At 36.5% G+C, this 16,714-nt stretch overlaps 1 protein-coding gene across 1 annotated transcript in view; it reads left to right on the top strand.

The window, feature by feature from the left end:
• Positions 1 to 16,714, top strand: part of iars1 (isoleucyl-tRNA synthetase 1) — a 92,681-nt gene that overhangs the window by 60,177 nt on the left and 15,790 nt on the right. Inside the window, exons 24-28 of the mRNA XM_065265944.2 lie at positions 3,448 to 3,550; positions 3,823 to 3,906; positions 10,072 to 10,246; positions 11,972 to 12,084; positions 13,420 to 13,515. Coding sequence (XP_065122016.1) covers positions 3,448 to 3,550; positions 3,823 to 3,906; positions 10,072 to 10,246; positions 11,972 to 12,084; positions 13,420 to 13,515 — 571 coding nt within the window. The remainder of the gene's footprint in view (positions 1 to 3,447; positions 3,551 to 3,822; positions 3,907 to 10,071; positions 10,247 to 11,971; positions 12,085 to 13,419; positions 13,516 to 16,714) is intronic.

Here is a 16,714-nt window from a genome sequence, read left to right as displayed (position 1 = left end):
TACAGTTCATATCAAGTAAACGTGTAGTACGCTTTATATTTCTGCTGTATGTCTTTCACATTTGCAAACACATTTTGTTATATCACTATTTATGACACATTTTAGTATTTGGAAAATAATCTTGTTTGTTTAAGTCTACAACAGTGTTTCTTAACTCCAGTTAAAAGGCTAGCTCGACATCTTGCAGAGCTGCACAGAACGATCAGCGTGTGGATCGCACAGTAGTGCCGCAAGAGTGATTTGAAAGCAAATAGAGTCCTCTACACTTGAATTACTCTTGACTGTGATTTTACAAGCTGACCGATCTGCGCAGTGCCGCTTAAGACGAACAAACCTGTTTCCCTAATTAACAAACCACATGTGTTTTATGTAGGGAGACATCTAAAACATTTTGGGAGGGAGGTCTCGAGGACTGGAGTTGTGAAGCACAATACACTTGAAACCATATTTACCTTATTAATACTGGCAAGCTGCTGTCACAACAACACAACAGTACACATTATATATAAATATTTACAGGCCAACTTCATAGTAGCTGCATTTCCATTACTCTTTAAATAAAAATACGGCCAATGGAAACACGTCACTTTCGCAAAAACTACCATATATCGCAAAAATGTTTTTAAGCTCACATGAGGTGATTTTTCAGGCAATTTGGCAAAGGTGTATTTCCCAAAACTCCAATGGGAACACTTTATTTGCATTTTCAGGTCACCTGATGCAAGTAAATCACATAATTATTATTTGAAGATGATGCGGTATGAACTAAAACTTCCCAGAAACACCTCAATACGTGTCTGCTCTCGGGTATAAGAGGCTATCCTTGCCAATAATGTTTGGATAACACTCCTACATCTCTTTTGATTTAAAATAATGTACTTTTACCTCCAAGAAACACATATATATTGATTCTCCTAAGTATAAGGGGCTTTCCTTGGCATTAAAAACTACCTTTCAGACACATATCATTGGTTAATAGGAATGTTATCATTTCATAATAGTCTTTTGTCAACATTTAGAAAATAATGCTAAAGTTTTGGTCAAATCTATAATGGAAACGCAAACACATATGCATGTTTCTCTCTCTCAAAATAAAGTTTTGGAATTAACAACGGAGAATGAGATGCATAAGAAAGTCCTACTTTCACTAGCATTTTAATTCTGTAGATTTATCATCATACCGTTATGTAGAACATGATTTTAGACTATCATCACTTTGTGTATGACAAAATGTATGCAGAAATATAAATGATACTTATTGAGGTTTTATGTTAAAACAGATTTAAACAGATTTACTTGCAAAAACTCTTTAACTCTTTCCCCGCCATTGACGAGATATCTCGTCAATCTGCAATACCGCTATTATCCACCAGGGGGCGCAACTTATAAAAACCGGAAGTATTGCCCTAGGGCAAACAGCTGTATGTCAGTGGCTGAATCCCAAACCGCCTACTTCCATACTATATAGTATGCAAAGTAGCGCTTTTTACATACTATATAGTATGAAAGTAGGCGGTTTGGGATTCAGCCCATGTATGTTTTAAAGATCGCTCTGCATCTCATCTCTATCAAAAGTCTTTAACAAAAATGGAATTATCTCAGCTTTTTGTTCAAAATTTGGTGTTTTTGATGAAACCTACACATATTTGAGAGATGATAAAAACAGAACACATGAAGGTAGGATGAAACTGATTTTTTGTTTGAAAGCAGAGGGTCTGTTCTTTTATTTCATATATTGTATGTTTATATATTTAAAAAGAAGCATTTTCTGGAAGGCATTAAACTTTTGTGAAAATCATGAAAAATGCTGGCGGTAAAAGAGTTAGGCTGCTTCTGAAAGCTTGGACAGCTGACTTGTTGCATTGCTGCCTTATGAATCAATGACTTTGGAGGCATGAAGGCAGCTCTGGGAAATACATTCAGACAGCCTTCATAGGCAGTGTAATGGAATTAAGTTTAAAATATAAAGGGAGAACTCCTTTATGATAAATAATCCCACATTTAAAAACTACAATACAAATGTCTCGCTAGAAAACCCAATCAAACTGTGTAAAATTTAAAAATAAAACTTTATTTAGACTAAATTTGTAATCCAGCTGCTTTCTTTGCCTCCATTTTATTTTTTTATTTGATCACCTTGGAATACCTGCCTCCAAAGGCAGCATTTTAGAGATTTCGGATGCAGCCTTAGTGTATTCAAGGTTTTAGTTGTTAGTATGTGTGTTCCCTGGAAATCAAATCTATGACCTTGCCATTGAAAGGACCATGCTCTGTAGAGCTTTGCTGTTGCTTTATTGTGTTTCAGTAATAAAATATAATATTTGTAACGCAAGCACACTTCGATGAGTACATTGCGTTTGGGGCCGAAAAATCTTTTTTTGTCCTTGCTCATCTGAAATCCTTGCTCGTCCTTGTGGTTTGCTGTAACGATTTACTGTCTTTAATGTCTGTTTGTAAACACATTTAGTAGAGTACCTCACATGACCCCGCTCTCGTTTGCATGCCACCCAGTGCAGTCAATCGCTTTGAAGATATTTTCCCTTTCAGCCCATCTCCATCTCTTTTAGAAATTCATGTAATGTCCTGTATTACTATGGCCCTTGTGTATTAATAAGCACAGAAAAGCATGTATGTTTCTCACAAAGGTGACCGCCAGTAAGAGAAACAAAGGACATTTCACTCATTAACCCATTTAACATGTACTGCGCATACTTCATTTGCTTTCACATCTCTTCAGTATTGTGTTTTCTCAGTTTCTACTGGGAGGAATTAGTTTTATTTGCATTGTTATTTATTTATTGTATCAGCATCTCCGCTGCTGGCTGTATTGGCCTGGGACTGCACGCTATAGTTGCATTAAAATTTAACCAGGAAGGATCGAAATGATGAAGCATTTCTGCAGTAAAGATGGTGTAAAACTGCAGTGGCCATTATAGATCATTTGAAAGGGCACTTTTAGGGGCAATAACCTTTTATCATAAATAATTTTTATTATCGAAAAGACAATCAGAGATTGAGAGTAAAGAGAATGTATAATATTGATGAAACAAAATATAAATATGTTCTTGTATACTGTACATAAACAACTTTAATATAGGACCTGTCTGGTGTCTTATCAAAATAATGCAGCACAATAACTGGAAAACTGGACTTATACAAACCAGAAGTAATAATACCCCAAATAATGGCTCTTCAAAAATCGTTCAATGTTTATTTTAATGAATTTATGGATGTGACATTTCTTTGTTATGGACGTGGCGATTCTAAAATTTGCACTTACTTAACTATGAAAAATAATTATAATAAAAAAATTAACAGATATTGCATGGGTATTTAAACTAACAAATATTGACATCTGAGATTTCAGTACGGTTAAACATTTGGTTGACATTTGCATGGAATTGCCCACATGGAGGTTGACATTAATTTGTTCATATGGTTTTGCAGGGAATCTCTGATTGATAAACGCATTGAGAATGCTGTGTCACAGATGCAGTCTGTCATTGAGCTGGGTCGTGTCATCAGAGACAGAAAGACGCTCCCCGTCAAGGTGAGACCCACGTTATTATTTCCTTATATTTTATAAATGCGTTTTTATGAGGTCTGCCCTTTCAGAAAGTTGATCTTATAATTCTGTGCAGTTCAAACACGGCAACGAGCACAATTAACGGCTCTCCTCGCCATCATGGTTTTGCATGAATGTATCTCTCCTCGCCTTATGCTAGTTGGCCCTGTTTCCTTTACCTGCATGTAGTTTCTAAACCAAATACACTGTAATATATCACTGCATGGGTTAATGGTGAATGTTGTGGGATATTTCAGTATCCGCTGAAGGAAGTGGTGGTGATCCATCAGGACCCAGAAGCTTTAAAAGACATTCAGTCCCTACAGAAATACATCCTGGAGGTGAGAATTACTTCATGTTTTGTGTTGCTTTGAGCTTTAGTCAAAAGTTTTATAATTGATTTTTTAATAAAATATAATATAAAGGCCCATTATGTTAATTATGTTCATTTATTGATGATTTGTTCTTAATATTAAAACCTTTTTTAGAACTTTTTTGACAGTAAACGTTCTTGGTTGGCTGGCAACAAAGCTTTGAGTTTAATGATATGAAATATGCTATGCAAACATTTTGAAGTAAGCAATAAGGTACGCGAGGCTGTGATTTTTTCAAAATACAAAACTAGCCTCGAGTCCCGGAAGGAAGGATGCATTGTGATGATGCATAATATGCAGCCTTCAGTCATGCTGCTGTGATGCAATCGGTCTTCAGATGCAGGCTTCAGAGGTCGCAGCCTTCGAATTGGGACACAGCTAGAGAATCGTTGGGTGCAGTGGTTATATATGATAAAATCACAAGGACTTTAACTAAATAATTTAAAATACAGATAAATAAGCATTAGTTCAAAACGGCTGATAGTAATGATCTACGTGCCAGTTTTCCTCCAATGCATATAAGCACAGGTCACGTTGTCGCCTCCACCTGTGTCCTTCAAGCATAGACCCTTCCGCTGTGATTTATGGTGGGGCCGGGTCTCTGAGCTAAAATTAGCTGTGCTGTCTCTATGTCTGCCATGCTCGATTGTTAAACGGCCCCGTGGAGAAAGCACTGGGCGGCACACGCCACAAGCCTGCCATTGATCAGGCCGATAGCTCTGAACACACCGCGCATTCACTGTGGCCCGTTCGTAAATATATTCATGAAAAAATAACCTTTATTATTCACAGAAGATGATGAAACGGACAGTTTTTGGAGTCTTTGCGAGTTTGGCTTTGCATTATTTAGTATGAGATGAGATATTTAAATGCATTTATATGCAGTAAAAACAGAGTGATGGTGTTTTAACGCTTCACTGATGTAAATTCCCCACACCCTCGGGCATCAGTAGTCAGCTTATGAACCATCAAGCGTACTTGTATTTTGGTTATTTAGCACATCTATTTAAGTTTTTATTTTCTGCGTTTTTCATGTGCAAATATCTGCTGGCGTGCTTTAGAAATCTGACAGATTACTTTGTATTAATAAAGAATGACTGATGATTTTGTTTAGAAAGTTAAAAGTGTTCCCTGTCAGGTGGTATGAATCATTCAACTTGGTTGGTGTTCAATAGTTGTCATGTTTTATTTAAATGACTGTGAGGGTTATGTGACTCGAAGATGAAATATAATGTACACTTATAGAAGAACAGTTCTGCATGCGTCATTCTCACCCTCAGCGTAACATAGCTGATATAAATATGTATAGTTGATGAATTATTGACTTTTTTACAGCATCACCACTATACATCATGCATACTCCTTACAAATAAGTTTTTATTTATTATTCCTCTGAAAAAGCTACTTCACAATATGGATGTTTACAATTCACTCAATAACTGAATTTACATAACCTAGTTCAAAAGTTTACATGGTACTGTATATATTTTCACCAACCAGCCTGCTGTAAAGTTTGAACAGTGAGCTTCATGAATGTATTTTTTACATGAATGCATATATAAATACATTTAGCTTAAGCTTTTATCCAAAGCCAACTACTTTGTATTCAGTCTGTACATTTACTTTATACAGTATGCACTGTAAAATGATCCCTAGAAATCAAACAAACAACTTTTGTACTGCAAATGCAATGCAGGAACACATTTATATACTTTGTGTATATGTTTGTAAATACATACTGCAAAATACACAGTAATAATAATGAAATCTAAAAAAAAACTTATAAGATGGAAATTTCATATTACACATAACTAAGAACTATAAAGTTGTCAAAATCAAAAATGTGATTTCAGTAGTTTAAAGTTAAGATGCATAAAAGAAGCCAAGTTAATACTTTTTTTAATAATAAATAAATATTAAAATTGAGGCTATTAAAGCAACACTATGAAGTTTTCATGTAAAAATGACTTACAGCTTCCCCATGTGGTTGAAAAGCGCAACAATGCCTGGTATCAGACACTCTTCTGCAGGCAGGGGGAGGGGCGGAGCTGTGTTTCCTACCCTCCATCGCCACTTTCAGATTGTGCTTGTAGCAGCTAGGAGGCTGCTCAGGTTGCAGCAACAGTACAATTTGTCCAGTTAAAAGTTGTTCTATCACTAAAATAATTTTAGAGACATTATTTAAAGGTAAAAAAACTACATAGTGTTGCTTTAATAGAGTGTGCTTTGACAGGCACCTCACAGACTCCATGTGGTCACCATGTTGGAGAGCACTGTATCAGACACACTCTCGCTGTCATTATTTATTGCCCTCTTTGCAAAAAAGTGTGTTTTTTTACCTGGCTTTGAGTGACTGATTGACAGACGTCTCATGAGCTCAGTGTTATACAGATCAGTAGTTCAAATCATTTAGTGAATTAATAAACGAATCAGACAAGCAGAAATATACGCGTAGTGTGCTAATCCCAGCTGAACATTGCAAAACATTTGTGTAAACGAGACGGAAAACATTTTCTCAATGAATAGGATTTGGTATTCCGACCTTATTCCATTCTGTATATGTTTTGATGAATACTCGCAAAATCGCGCATGAGAGAGATAGAAGGAGAAAGAGCAGATACTAGCTGTGTCCAAATTCAAGGGCTGCGACCTTCTAAGGACACGACCTCAGAAGGCGACCACTCGTTCTTTGAAGATGGCAGCCTCAGAAGTCCGCGAAGAGAACTGAAATGAGATGGTCTATCCTTCGGAGGATCCATAATTTTCGTTTTCTGACCTATTTAAATAAATATGGAACCAGAAAAATATAAATTTATTTTAGAAAATATGACATGTAGATGTAGATTAAACTAACCAGCCTTTTATCAAATAATCAACCTTAGAAATATACGCAACATAAACAGAATAATATGAATACAAAACATAACCTATAATACTTAACAGTGACAAAAAAATGTTTTCTGCTAAATACAGACTTTTATGTAATAATAATTTATTTAATGCCGTTATATTCAGCCATATCAGGCACACAATGAATTTTGGGATAGTCTAGGCTGTGAAGGATCCATATCCTTAACAGCGCAAAGAAATAAGGATGCATTTTGAGGCTTCATTTTAAATATGGTCATTTTCCAGCTCCCCTAGAGTTAAACATTTAATTCTTACCATTTTGGAATCCATTCAGCTGATCTCCGGGTCAGACGGTACCACTTTTAGCATAGCTTAGCATAATCCATTGAATCTGATTAGACCATTAGCATCACGCTAAGAAAAGAACCAAAGAATTTCGTTATTTTTTCAAATTTTAAAACTTGACTCTTCTGTGGTTACATTGTGTACTAAGACCAAAGGAATATTTAGGACCCGAGCACCGAGGAGCAGGCCAGAATGGCCTGCACCGAAATGTGCGAAGCCCTATTGTTTTTGCTCGAATTTATTAGGGCCCGAGCACCGAGGAGCAGGCCAGAATGACCTGCACCGAAAGGTGCGAAGCCCTATTGTTTTTGCTCGAATTTATTATTTTTTTTTTTTTTTAGGGCCCGAGCACCGAGGAGCAGGCCAGAATGGCCTGCACCGAATGGTGCGAAGCCCTATTGTTTTTGCTCGGATTTATTTTTTTTATTTTTTTTTTACGTTTCGAGGCAATTTGGGGGCCTTAACATACTCAAAAACTCTTGAAAATTGGCAGAGATGTCAGAGTCGTCGGCCATTAGGACTCGGCAAAGGCTGGAACTCGGGCGTGGCAAGGGAGCTCTGTAGCGCCCCCTGTAATGCAAAAACAAACATTGTTGCACAGATCGGGCAAACATGTACGCACATGTACGAGAGTTGGTACGCATATAGTTCTCATCAACCCAAACAACTTTCGCCCTCTAACATTTAAGCTCCGCCCAACAGGAAGTCGGCTATTTTAGATTGTTTAAAAAATGCATGCGGTGAACTTTTAAATACTCCTCCTAGGGGATTCATGCAAATGACACCAAACGTGGTGAACATGATGCCGAGACCTTGTAGATGATAAATTGCGAAGGGATTTTTGATATCTCGAACGGTTCTGCCATGGCGAGCCGACAAATTTATGGCGAAATCAGAGAAATAGGAAGTGTCTAATATCTAGGGCAAAAAATGTCTTATTGTGATGACACGCGGGGTGTTTGTTCGTCTGAAGATTCCAATCGCATCGATGTGCCTATTGTGACTCCCGGGTATAGCTCCACCACCAGGCGCAAGGAAGTGTGTAAGTCACAAAGGTGGTTTTTTTTTGACAGTTCCATGCGATGTTCTTTTAAATACTTCTCCTAGAATGTTTATGCGATTGACACCAAAAGTGGTCAACATGATGCCGAGACATTGTAGATGATAAATTGCGAAGGGATTTTTGATATCTCGAACGCTGTTCCCATGGCAACGCGTCAAACTTTACTTTCATATTAAAGGCATATTTAAGCCTTTCAGTTAATGCCAATGTTCCTTTAAATACTCCTTCTAGGATATTCATGCGATTGACACCAAAAGTGGTCAACATGATGCTGAGGCATAGTAGATGATAAATTGCAAAGGGATTTTTGATATCTCGAACGCTGTTCCCATGGCAACGTGTCAAACTTTACTTTCATTTTTAAGGCATATTTAAGCCTTACAGTTGCATGCTGTGAACTTTTATATACTCCTTCTAGAATAATCATGCAATTGACACCAAAAGTGGTCAACATGATGCTGAGACATTGTAGATGATAAATTGTGAAGGGATTTTTAATATTTCAAACGCTGTTCCCATGGTAACGCCCCAAACTTTACTTTTATTTCAGGCATATTTAGGGCTCTTGGCGTGCTTATATTAACCTAAAAGTCGGCACACACATCAGAGTTGTCGGCTGTTTAGTGTGCACAAACAGGTCAGACATAGGCATGTCTCTTAAGTGGCTCACTAGTGCCCCCATTTGTCTAAAATGTGGGGTTTCTTTTACCTACAGTCCCCAAATGGCTCAGTAACAACATTAAATAGCCCACTGATATTTACCCACTTGATGCCCTTGCCCACCGTGCATCGTTTTCTCGGAGGCACCATGTAGCTGTAAAAAAACGTGCGAGGGCCCGCCATTGCTGCTTGCAGCTATATTAAAAGTTGTGATTTTCTAGGCAGATATGGTTAGGAACTATACTCTCATTCTGGTGTAATAATCAAGGACTTTGCTGCCGTAACATGGCTGCAGCAGACGAAATTATATTACACAGTCCCTGAAAATAGTCCCCTTGGTAACTTTCAATAGCATGTGTGGGGCGGGGCTCTCTGCTCATTCTCTCCTCTGCAATCATCAACATTATCACTCATTTATTACATTAAATTATCAAAAAAGACTTTGGCAGGACATTTTTTTTGGCGGCCGCTATAAAAATCTATGCAGGAAATGCCCTGCAAAAAATTAAACTTATGATAAAATAAAGTAATTTGTAAGCTCTCTCAGGCCACATAAATTGAGGGCGTGGTACGGATTTGGCCCGTGGCCTTGAGTTTGACACCCCTGCACTAGAAAATAATAGCAATAGACAAACACTGCAGTTGAAATGGAATAAAGTTAAGTTTATTATTTGTGACCCTGGGCCCTGGTCATGAGGGTCATTTTTTTTTAAGTTTTATAAATAAGCTTTCCATTGATGTATGGTTTGTTGGGATACTGTCCGTATTTGACTGAAAACTATTTGAAAATCTGAATTCCGTGGGTGGAAAAAATCTGAATATTTAGAAAATTGCCTTTTAAAGTTGTCCAAATGAAATTCTTAGCAGCGCATATTACTAATGATTAAAAATTGATATATTTACACTGGTAAATGATGATCTTTACTTAATATCCTAATGATTTTTGATATAAAAAGTTATAATTTTGACCCATACAATGTATTTTAAGCTGTGGCAACAGATTATCCCTTTACGACTTATGAATTGCATTATGAGTTACATTTTATAGCTCATAAATGATCAAATATTAATATAGTATAAAGTGCAATGCTACTGTTGTATTGGCCAACAAAACAAAATTACAAACCACAAATTACACAGTCCTATATAAAGTGAGATCAATAAAATTTTGTCAAATGTTTCTGTAAAATGCTGTGTTTTGTTTTTTGCTTCAGGAGCTGAATGTTCGCCAGCTCACTCTGTCTACAGACAAGGATAAATATGGAATTCGTCTGAGGGCTGAACCTGATCACATGGTGCTGGGCAAACGACTGAAAGGAGCCTTTAAATCTGTTACTGCTTCCATCAAAGAGCTAAAGAGTGAAGAGCTGGAAGCCTTCCAGAGGACAGGCATGTATCACTTGTGAAATGTATATATGAAATCTATAACAAGTGCTCTAGTGCTCCTGCCAACATCTCCACAGGCGAAGAAGATGGTCATAAGGCTTTGTTTAATGATGTCCATAGATGATTGGAGATACTGCAAGGTGGCTGAAGACCTGGTGACTTTCATTGGTTAAAAGTTTTGGGCTATAACCACTGCGTCCTTAAACAATTGACTTTATCATTAACTGAAATATTAATGACATTGTTTTCTTGACGATTGTGGTATGATTATAATGAGAAATATAAAACGATGCTTCATGTCAGATGCATGAGCGAGTTACTGCAGCATGACCTTTGATGTGCCCTGTTGAGTAGGCAGCGGTTTTCTGGGTTTGAAGTGGGCGGTATAAGCCGTTACCTGTGCATTTGATAGCCAAACGCCCTGGGCGCTGGAGAGGAAGAGCTAAGCCAAGCGTGTAAATATCAGATTAGAGTGCAATGATCTGATAGTCGTGCCTCACGCTTACCTTTCTGAAGCATTTTCATGCCTTTTGTATCTAACATTGATGCTTTAATCACCGGAAAGCTGGGAAATTGTCCTTGAAAAGATCAGACCTGGATAAAAGCTCAGTTTAAAGCCCAAAGGGTGATGTAGGATGACTGTTGCAAGTAGTTTTCTCTGTAAGGATGCAGTGTTTTACCAGCTCTTTACATTTAGACAGATCTATAGGAACAATCCTTCTGGTGCATCCTGGAAACAATCACTGTTCAGCAATTTCTAAGTTCCTAACAGCATGGTCTGCATTATTTTTGGAGATTGCTATCTGTTAGCACTCCCTTTTAGCTCCGTGACGGTTTCTCAGATGGCATGTGCACCCCAGTGGGAGTATGCGATTTAAAATTGTCCATCTTCGATCATGGGTACCATTTCTACTGTAGGTTGTTTTGAGAAAAAATGAGCTACAGGAAAATGACCTCATGATGATGCTGACTGGCCAGTGATGTACCATATCAGTCCCAAGACATTCACTTTTGACTGGGAATGTCCGGATCAAGTTTTTTTGTGCCCTGATCTGAGTAATTTAATATTGAGTGTTTACATTGTGTATTTAACAATTCAGCTTAGTGAAGCATTATATTAAACTAAACACACAACATAATACAGTGTGTTTAGTTACCTGTACTTTATTTCTTACTTTAAAATGAAAAGAAAATCAATGCCTGCAGGTTTGGACTACATTTCGACTGTTGCCATTGATTGTTGTATCAGCCGCTTAAATCAGTCAGCTGTCCACTGTTCATAAATCTTAAGGTAAAATTATTTTTTCATAAAAGCAAAGTTTTGGTATTTGGACTAGTATTATTAGGTTAGTTTTGTTTGGTCATTGGGGTGTTTTTGTGAGGGAGATCTGGCAACCCTGCATGGTTTTACGCCATGCAGACCAAGCAAAATAAAAGGCAAGCAGTGACCACCTTACGTTCCTCCTGAATCGACAAAAGATGGCACAAGATAACGATGTTGAAAAGATAGTCCTTACATGTATGAAGAAAAGGTGAGGAGGCGTGGCTTTGAAGAGCGCTCTGAGGAGAAAGTGGGATCAAAGCACATTTGCACACGTGTCATATGCTCTCTCGACTCGAAATACTCAAATTGAATAATTATCACAGTTTCATTGTATTTGCATTAATTAAAGAATCATAATAAATGAATAATTCATCAATACTGTAAAAATGTACTGTGTTTTTTAGGATCCATAGTTGTGGATGGTCATGAGCTACATGAGGAGGACCTGCGTCTGATGTACACCTTTGATCAGACCTCAGGAACATCTTCACAATATGAGGCCCATTCAGATGCACAGGTACTGACTCTTTATACAGGAGTGTGCAAAAGCCTTAAGCAAAGTTTTAATGACCATCCATGTTTGTTTCACTTTCTTTATTAAGATACAAACAGTAAAAGGGACACTTCACCTATTTGCATCAAGCTTTGTATAGTTAGAACCCCAGCCATGTTTTTGAATGGTCATGCATCATTTTCTCAGTTGCCGCTGAGACAGGAGAAATACAGATTTCAGTGTTGCACTTCCTTCTTTCAATGATGTAAAAATCATCATTTTGCATCATTGAAAGAAGGAAGTCCAATATCTTTGTTGAGGGGGTGAGACTACAAACACCCCTTTTCTCGGTCAAATAGGCAACAAATTCTAAATGTATGTTACATTTCGACTACAAATATGACACACTTTCAATAAAGATTAATGTTTCTATGGGTGAAATGCTCCTTTAAATACTGGAAAATCTCTGCAAAATATTTCAATTTTTTTTAGAATAAAATGTAAATTTTAAACATCAGTATTTAGTTTGACCTCTCTTGGCACTAAACAGTAACACATCCTGATATTTTTTAAAGCAACTTAAGTCCTGAAACAATTTGATTTGAAGAAGAAATTAGGATTTCGTTCACTTTATTCAATCTAATAAAAAAAATATAGAGAATGGTCTGTACACACCAAACGCGAAGCATCGCATCCCTCGCTCTAGATTAGTTGCGGGATTTAACTTTGTTTCATGTGAATGTTGAATAGTTTTAACTTAAAGATGCGTTTGAAGCTAATAGCGTGTTTTGGGGGCATTCGGACTGTCCAATTCACGTCATTCGCATCACCAGGCACAAGTCTGGGTCTCTTCACTTCTTTGCATTGACTTTGTATGTAATCTACAAATCGTTGAATTTGCTTTTGGTGCGTACGCCCCATAAGACTTTTGCATGGTACTGTTCATGTATACCAGGGATGGGCAACTTCAGTCCTGGATCATGATCTGGAAAAAAAAAAAAAATCTGGTTTTGTATAAAAGCGGTTTGTGACCCGGACAGTGGCCAGAGAATCACTGTTTTCAGTAATGCTCTTCCTAAACCAAAACCAAAATTTAGATCATAGTGTATGTCCTACAGAGTTTAGCTCCAACCATAATTAAATACACCTGAAGCAGCCATATAAGGTCTTACTAGGCATACTAGAAACTTTTAAGCAGTTGTGCTGAGACAAGTTGGAGCTAAACTCTGCAGGACACCGGCCCTCCAGGACCGAAGTTGCCCATCCCTAATGTATACCAATGTGAACAATTAATGTCTGTAGTTTGGCAAAAAGGAAATAAATAACATGTTTCTGATATTGTGTGGTTTATTGTTCTAGGTCCTGGTTCTTCTTGACATCAGCCCAGATCAGTCCATGTTAGATGAGGGCGTGGCCCGTGAGGTCATAAACCGCATTCAGAAGCTACGCAAAAAGGTGAGCTGTATGGTTGAATTTCATGAAGACATGGCAAGGTCAAATTTCACCCTTAAACCAAAAGAAACAAAGTTATTGGGTATAAAGAAATTAAAGTCATTAAGCCACATTTTTACATTTCATTTTACATCATTTCTTAGTGAAACAGCATATCCAACAAGTCAAGAAATCTAAACTGGCCATTGAATTGAATTAAATTGAATAGAAATGTATCTGACAGAATTTCACAAAACAAGTATCCCATACACTTAAAAAATTGCAGATGATAAAAATACAAAAAAGCAAATGCTTTTTCCATAGCGGATATAAATAAAAGCATAAAGGCAACATGCAGAAATGACGAAAGACAAAACAAGCATCCCTTCAAATAACATTGTAAGTCTTATACAATAAAACAAATATGCAATATTCCAATATAAACATTCAACACATGCCTACATACTAACTAGCATCTCGTATTAACCATTTTTTCAACACCCTTTAAAAACTTCTCAGTTTTGTTTAGGGGTGTCCTCGACTAAGGATTTACATATTCGAATCAGAATTTTCGAATCTTTCCATAGTCGACCGATAGTCGAATCATCTATGTTTGTGTGCATGGGTTGGGAGGGGGCCAGACCAGGTTCAAATTGGTAACTTCTTTCACAAGCAGCACACATAAACTGTCTGATAAAGTGACCAAAACTGTCTTTCAAGTAATAAACGAAGACAAAACTGAGGATGCATTTATATATATATTTTTTAAGGTAAAATGTAAGGCAACATTTGTTTAATTATTCCTCATAACATTTTAAAGCCACGATCTACAGAACATCACACAAAAATACATTTGATAACTAAACCTAAAAAAATAACAAAGGTGATCCTGCCTTGGAAACTCCGGCTACAATTAAGTGTTTTTATTTAATTTGGAGATAGGATGTCTAAGCAGTCATGACAAAAAAAAACCCGACAAATGAGAAATGGCAAATAATTTGTGATTGTGACTGTAAATGATAAAAACTAATCTTTATATACAATTCATTAAACTTTAATTTATAACAAGGAAAACACTGAAATTAATGATTTTATAGACACTACGCGTTATTATTTAGCACAGAAATACCTGCTTGCTTGCTTTGACTTTGATCATCTCTGTATTCACTTTAGATACAGAAAGACCTGATGATATTATTTATTTCAGGAATCTCTTTGCTATCATTTGAAAGTGAACACCGACTGACCATAATATTAAATCACAAGAAAGACATTCGTGTCAGGCAGAAATAGGTTCGGTGCAGATACTAATTTCCGTTTCATCACCGAAATAAAAAACGGCTAACCTGTTTTGTAGTTTAACTTTAAGATAGACAATATAACCACTCTGTTTTAAATACATTTTAAAAACTTATACTCGTCGAAAAACATCCGTTTTTTAATGTTTAGTTTGATGAACTCCTAAATATGAGACGCATGCAGAGCACCTAGCCCGTTCGGCTAAATTACATGCGCAAGCATGGCCAGCACGCAATAGCGCAACATCGATACAACGAAAAGCTATCCAAAATTTACATACTTAAATTAGATCAGAATTTACGTTTATAATAAATACAATTTTTTAATAAAATAAGGTCAGAAGTAACAAAGTGAAGAACAAATATGCAAAATGCCTCAAGTGCACGGAAACAAAACACAAGCCAAATAGTTAAATCAGATAACCCAAAGTGATTTATAAATAAAATAAAATATAGAAATTATTAAAAGAACGAAAGTCATAGTTTAATTTGCCAGCTTTGTTTTTTAAATGTCGAAACAAAGAGGCAAGGCTTTATTAACATAGAGACCTCTTATGGACGTGAAGCCCGGTCACAGGGGTTGTTGGATTTATTAACGCATTTAAAAAATATTTATTGAAAGCTGCTACTTCACATATTATTTGCAGCATTATCATAATATATAGTATATTAATATATTGTGAGAAAGCTGTTATATGTGAAATCAGATAATGTGTGCACCCATACGGCCAAAATTGAATGATCCTCATTTCATAACACATCTGCGACGATTCGACTATGAGATTGGTAGTCGAATCAGGCTTCTCCTATCGATGCATCGAATCTTCGACTATTCGGGGTCACCCCTAGTTTTGTTATATTCTTTATAGATACCGACAGCTTGTTTCATGCGATAGCACTAGTATATAAAAACATGTTTTCCCTGACAGGCTTTTAATCTTGCAAGGATAAATATTTAAATATCTACCCCCTAGTATTATAAAGTTGTTGATGTCTCATTATACTGTATACCATATACAGTATTCCTGTGAATTCCCATAGATTCACATTTAATTCCAATGGAAGGTTTCCAGCATCAAAAATTCCTGGAATTTTGCAACCCTACCTACCACATATCTTTGCAGTCATTTTACTAGCCATATAGTTCCCTGTTAGTTTGTTGTCTATTAAACAACCCAAATATTGTACAACGCTTTTAGACTCTTTGACCACATCATTAATTTTGACCAAAAACTGTCCTGCTTGTTTAATTTGATTTTAGAAGCAAAAGTAATAGTTTTCCCTAAATGCAAAAATAACAATTAAAAACAATTTGAGATCCATTTTAACTGCAAAGACATTGTGTTCTCAATCACCTGTTTATCTTGATGAGCATCCAAAATTGCTACATCATCAGCATGGAGGAAAAGTTCCTCTGAGCACGCCACCATTAAATCATTCATGTATAAAAGGGAAAAAACTCCCTTGAGGAACTCCAAAATTGATTGGTAATGGATCAGATAGTAAACCCTTAATGTGCACTAACTGCTTTTTATCTATAAAGTAAGATTGGACCCACTTAAGATATTTCTCATCTAATCCAATTGCCCTTCATTTATGCAATAAGATTTTGTGGTCCATGGTATCAAAAGTATTCTGCAGATCCAGCATAACCATCCCACTAAAATCTCCTCTATTCACAACTTTCGTTATGCTGCCAATCAAATGCAACATGCAAGTTGTATTAATTTCATAAGTCTATTTGACTAAAATCGATTAAAACATAATTTTTATGAACTAAAATGAAATTGTCTCGGCTTGAGTAAAAATAGTATTTAAAACAATATGTTTATTAAATGGATGCAACATATTTTACAGCGGTACATTCACATGGTGTGAAAGAGTTAACACTTCTCATTTACTTTTAATGGGTGACATCATGCGTT

The sequence above is a fragment of the Paramisgurnus dabryanus genome, chromosome 14, assembly GCF_030506205.2.
Source record: "Paramisgurnus dabryanus chromosome 14, PD_genome_1.1, whole genome shotgun sequence".
Classification (NCBI taxonomy): Eukaryota; Metazoa; Chordata; class Actinopteri; order Cypriniformes; family Cobitidae; genus Paramisgurnus; species Paramisgurnus dabryanus.
Note: the sequence above shows the minus strand (reverse complement) of the source record. Positions and strands in the feature narration are given on the sequence as shown.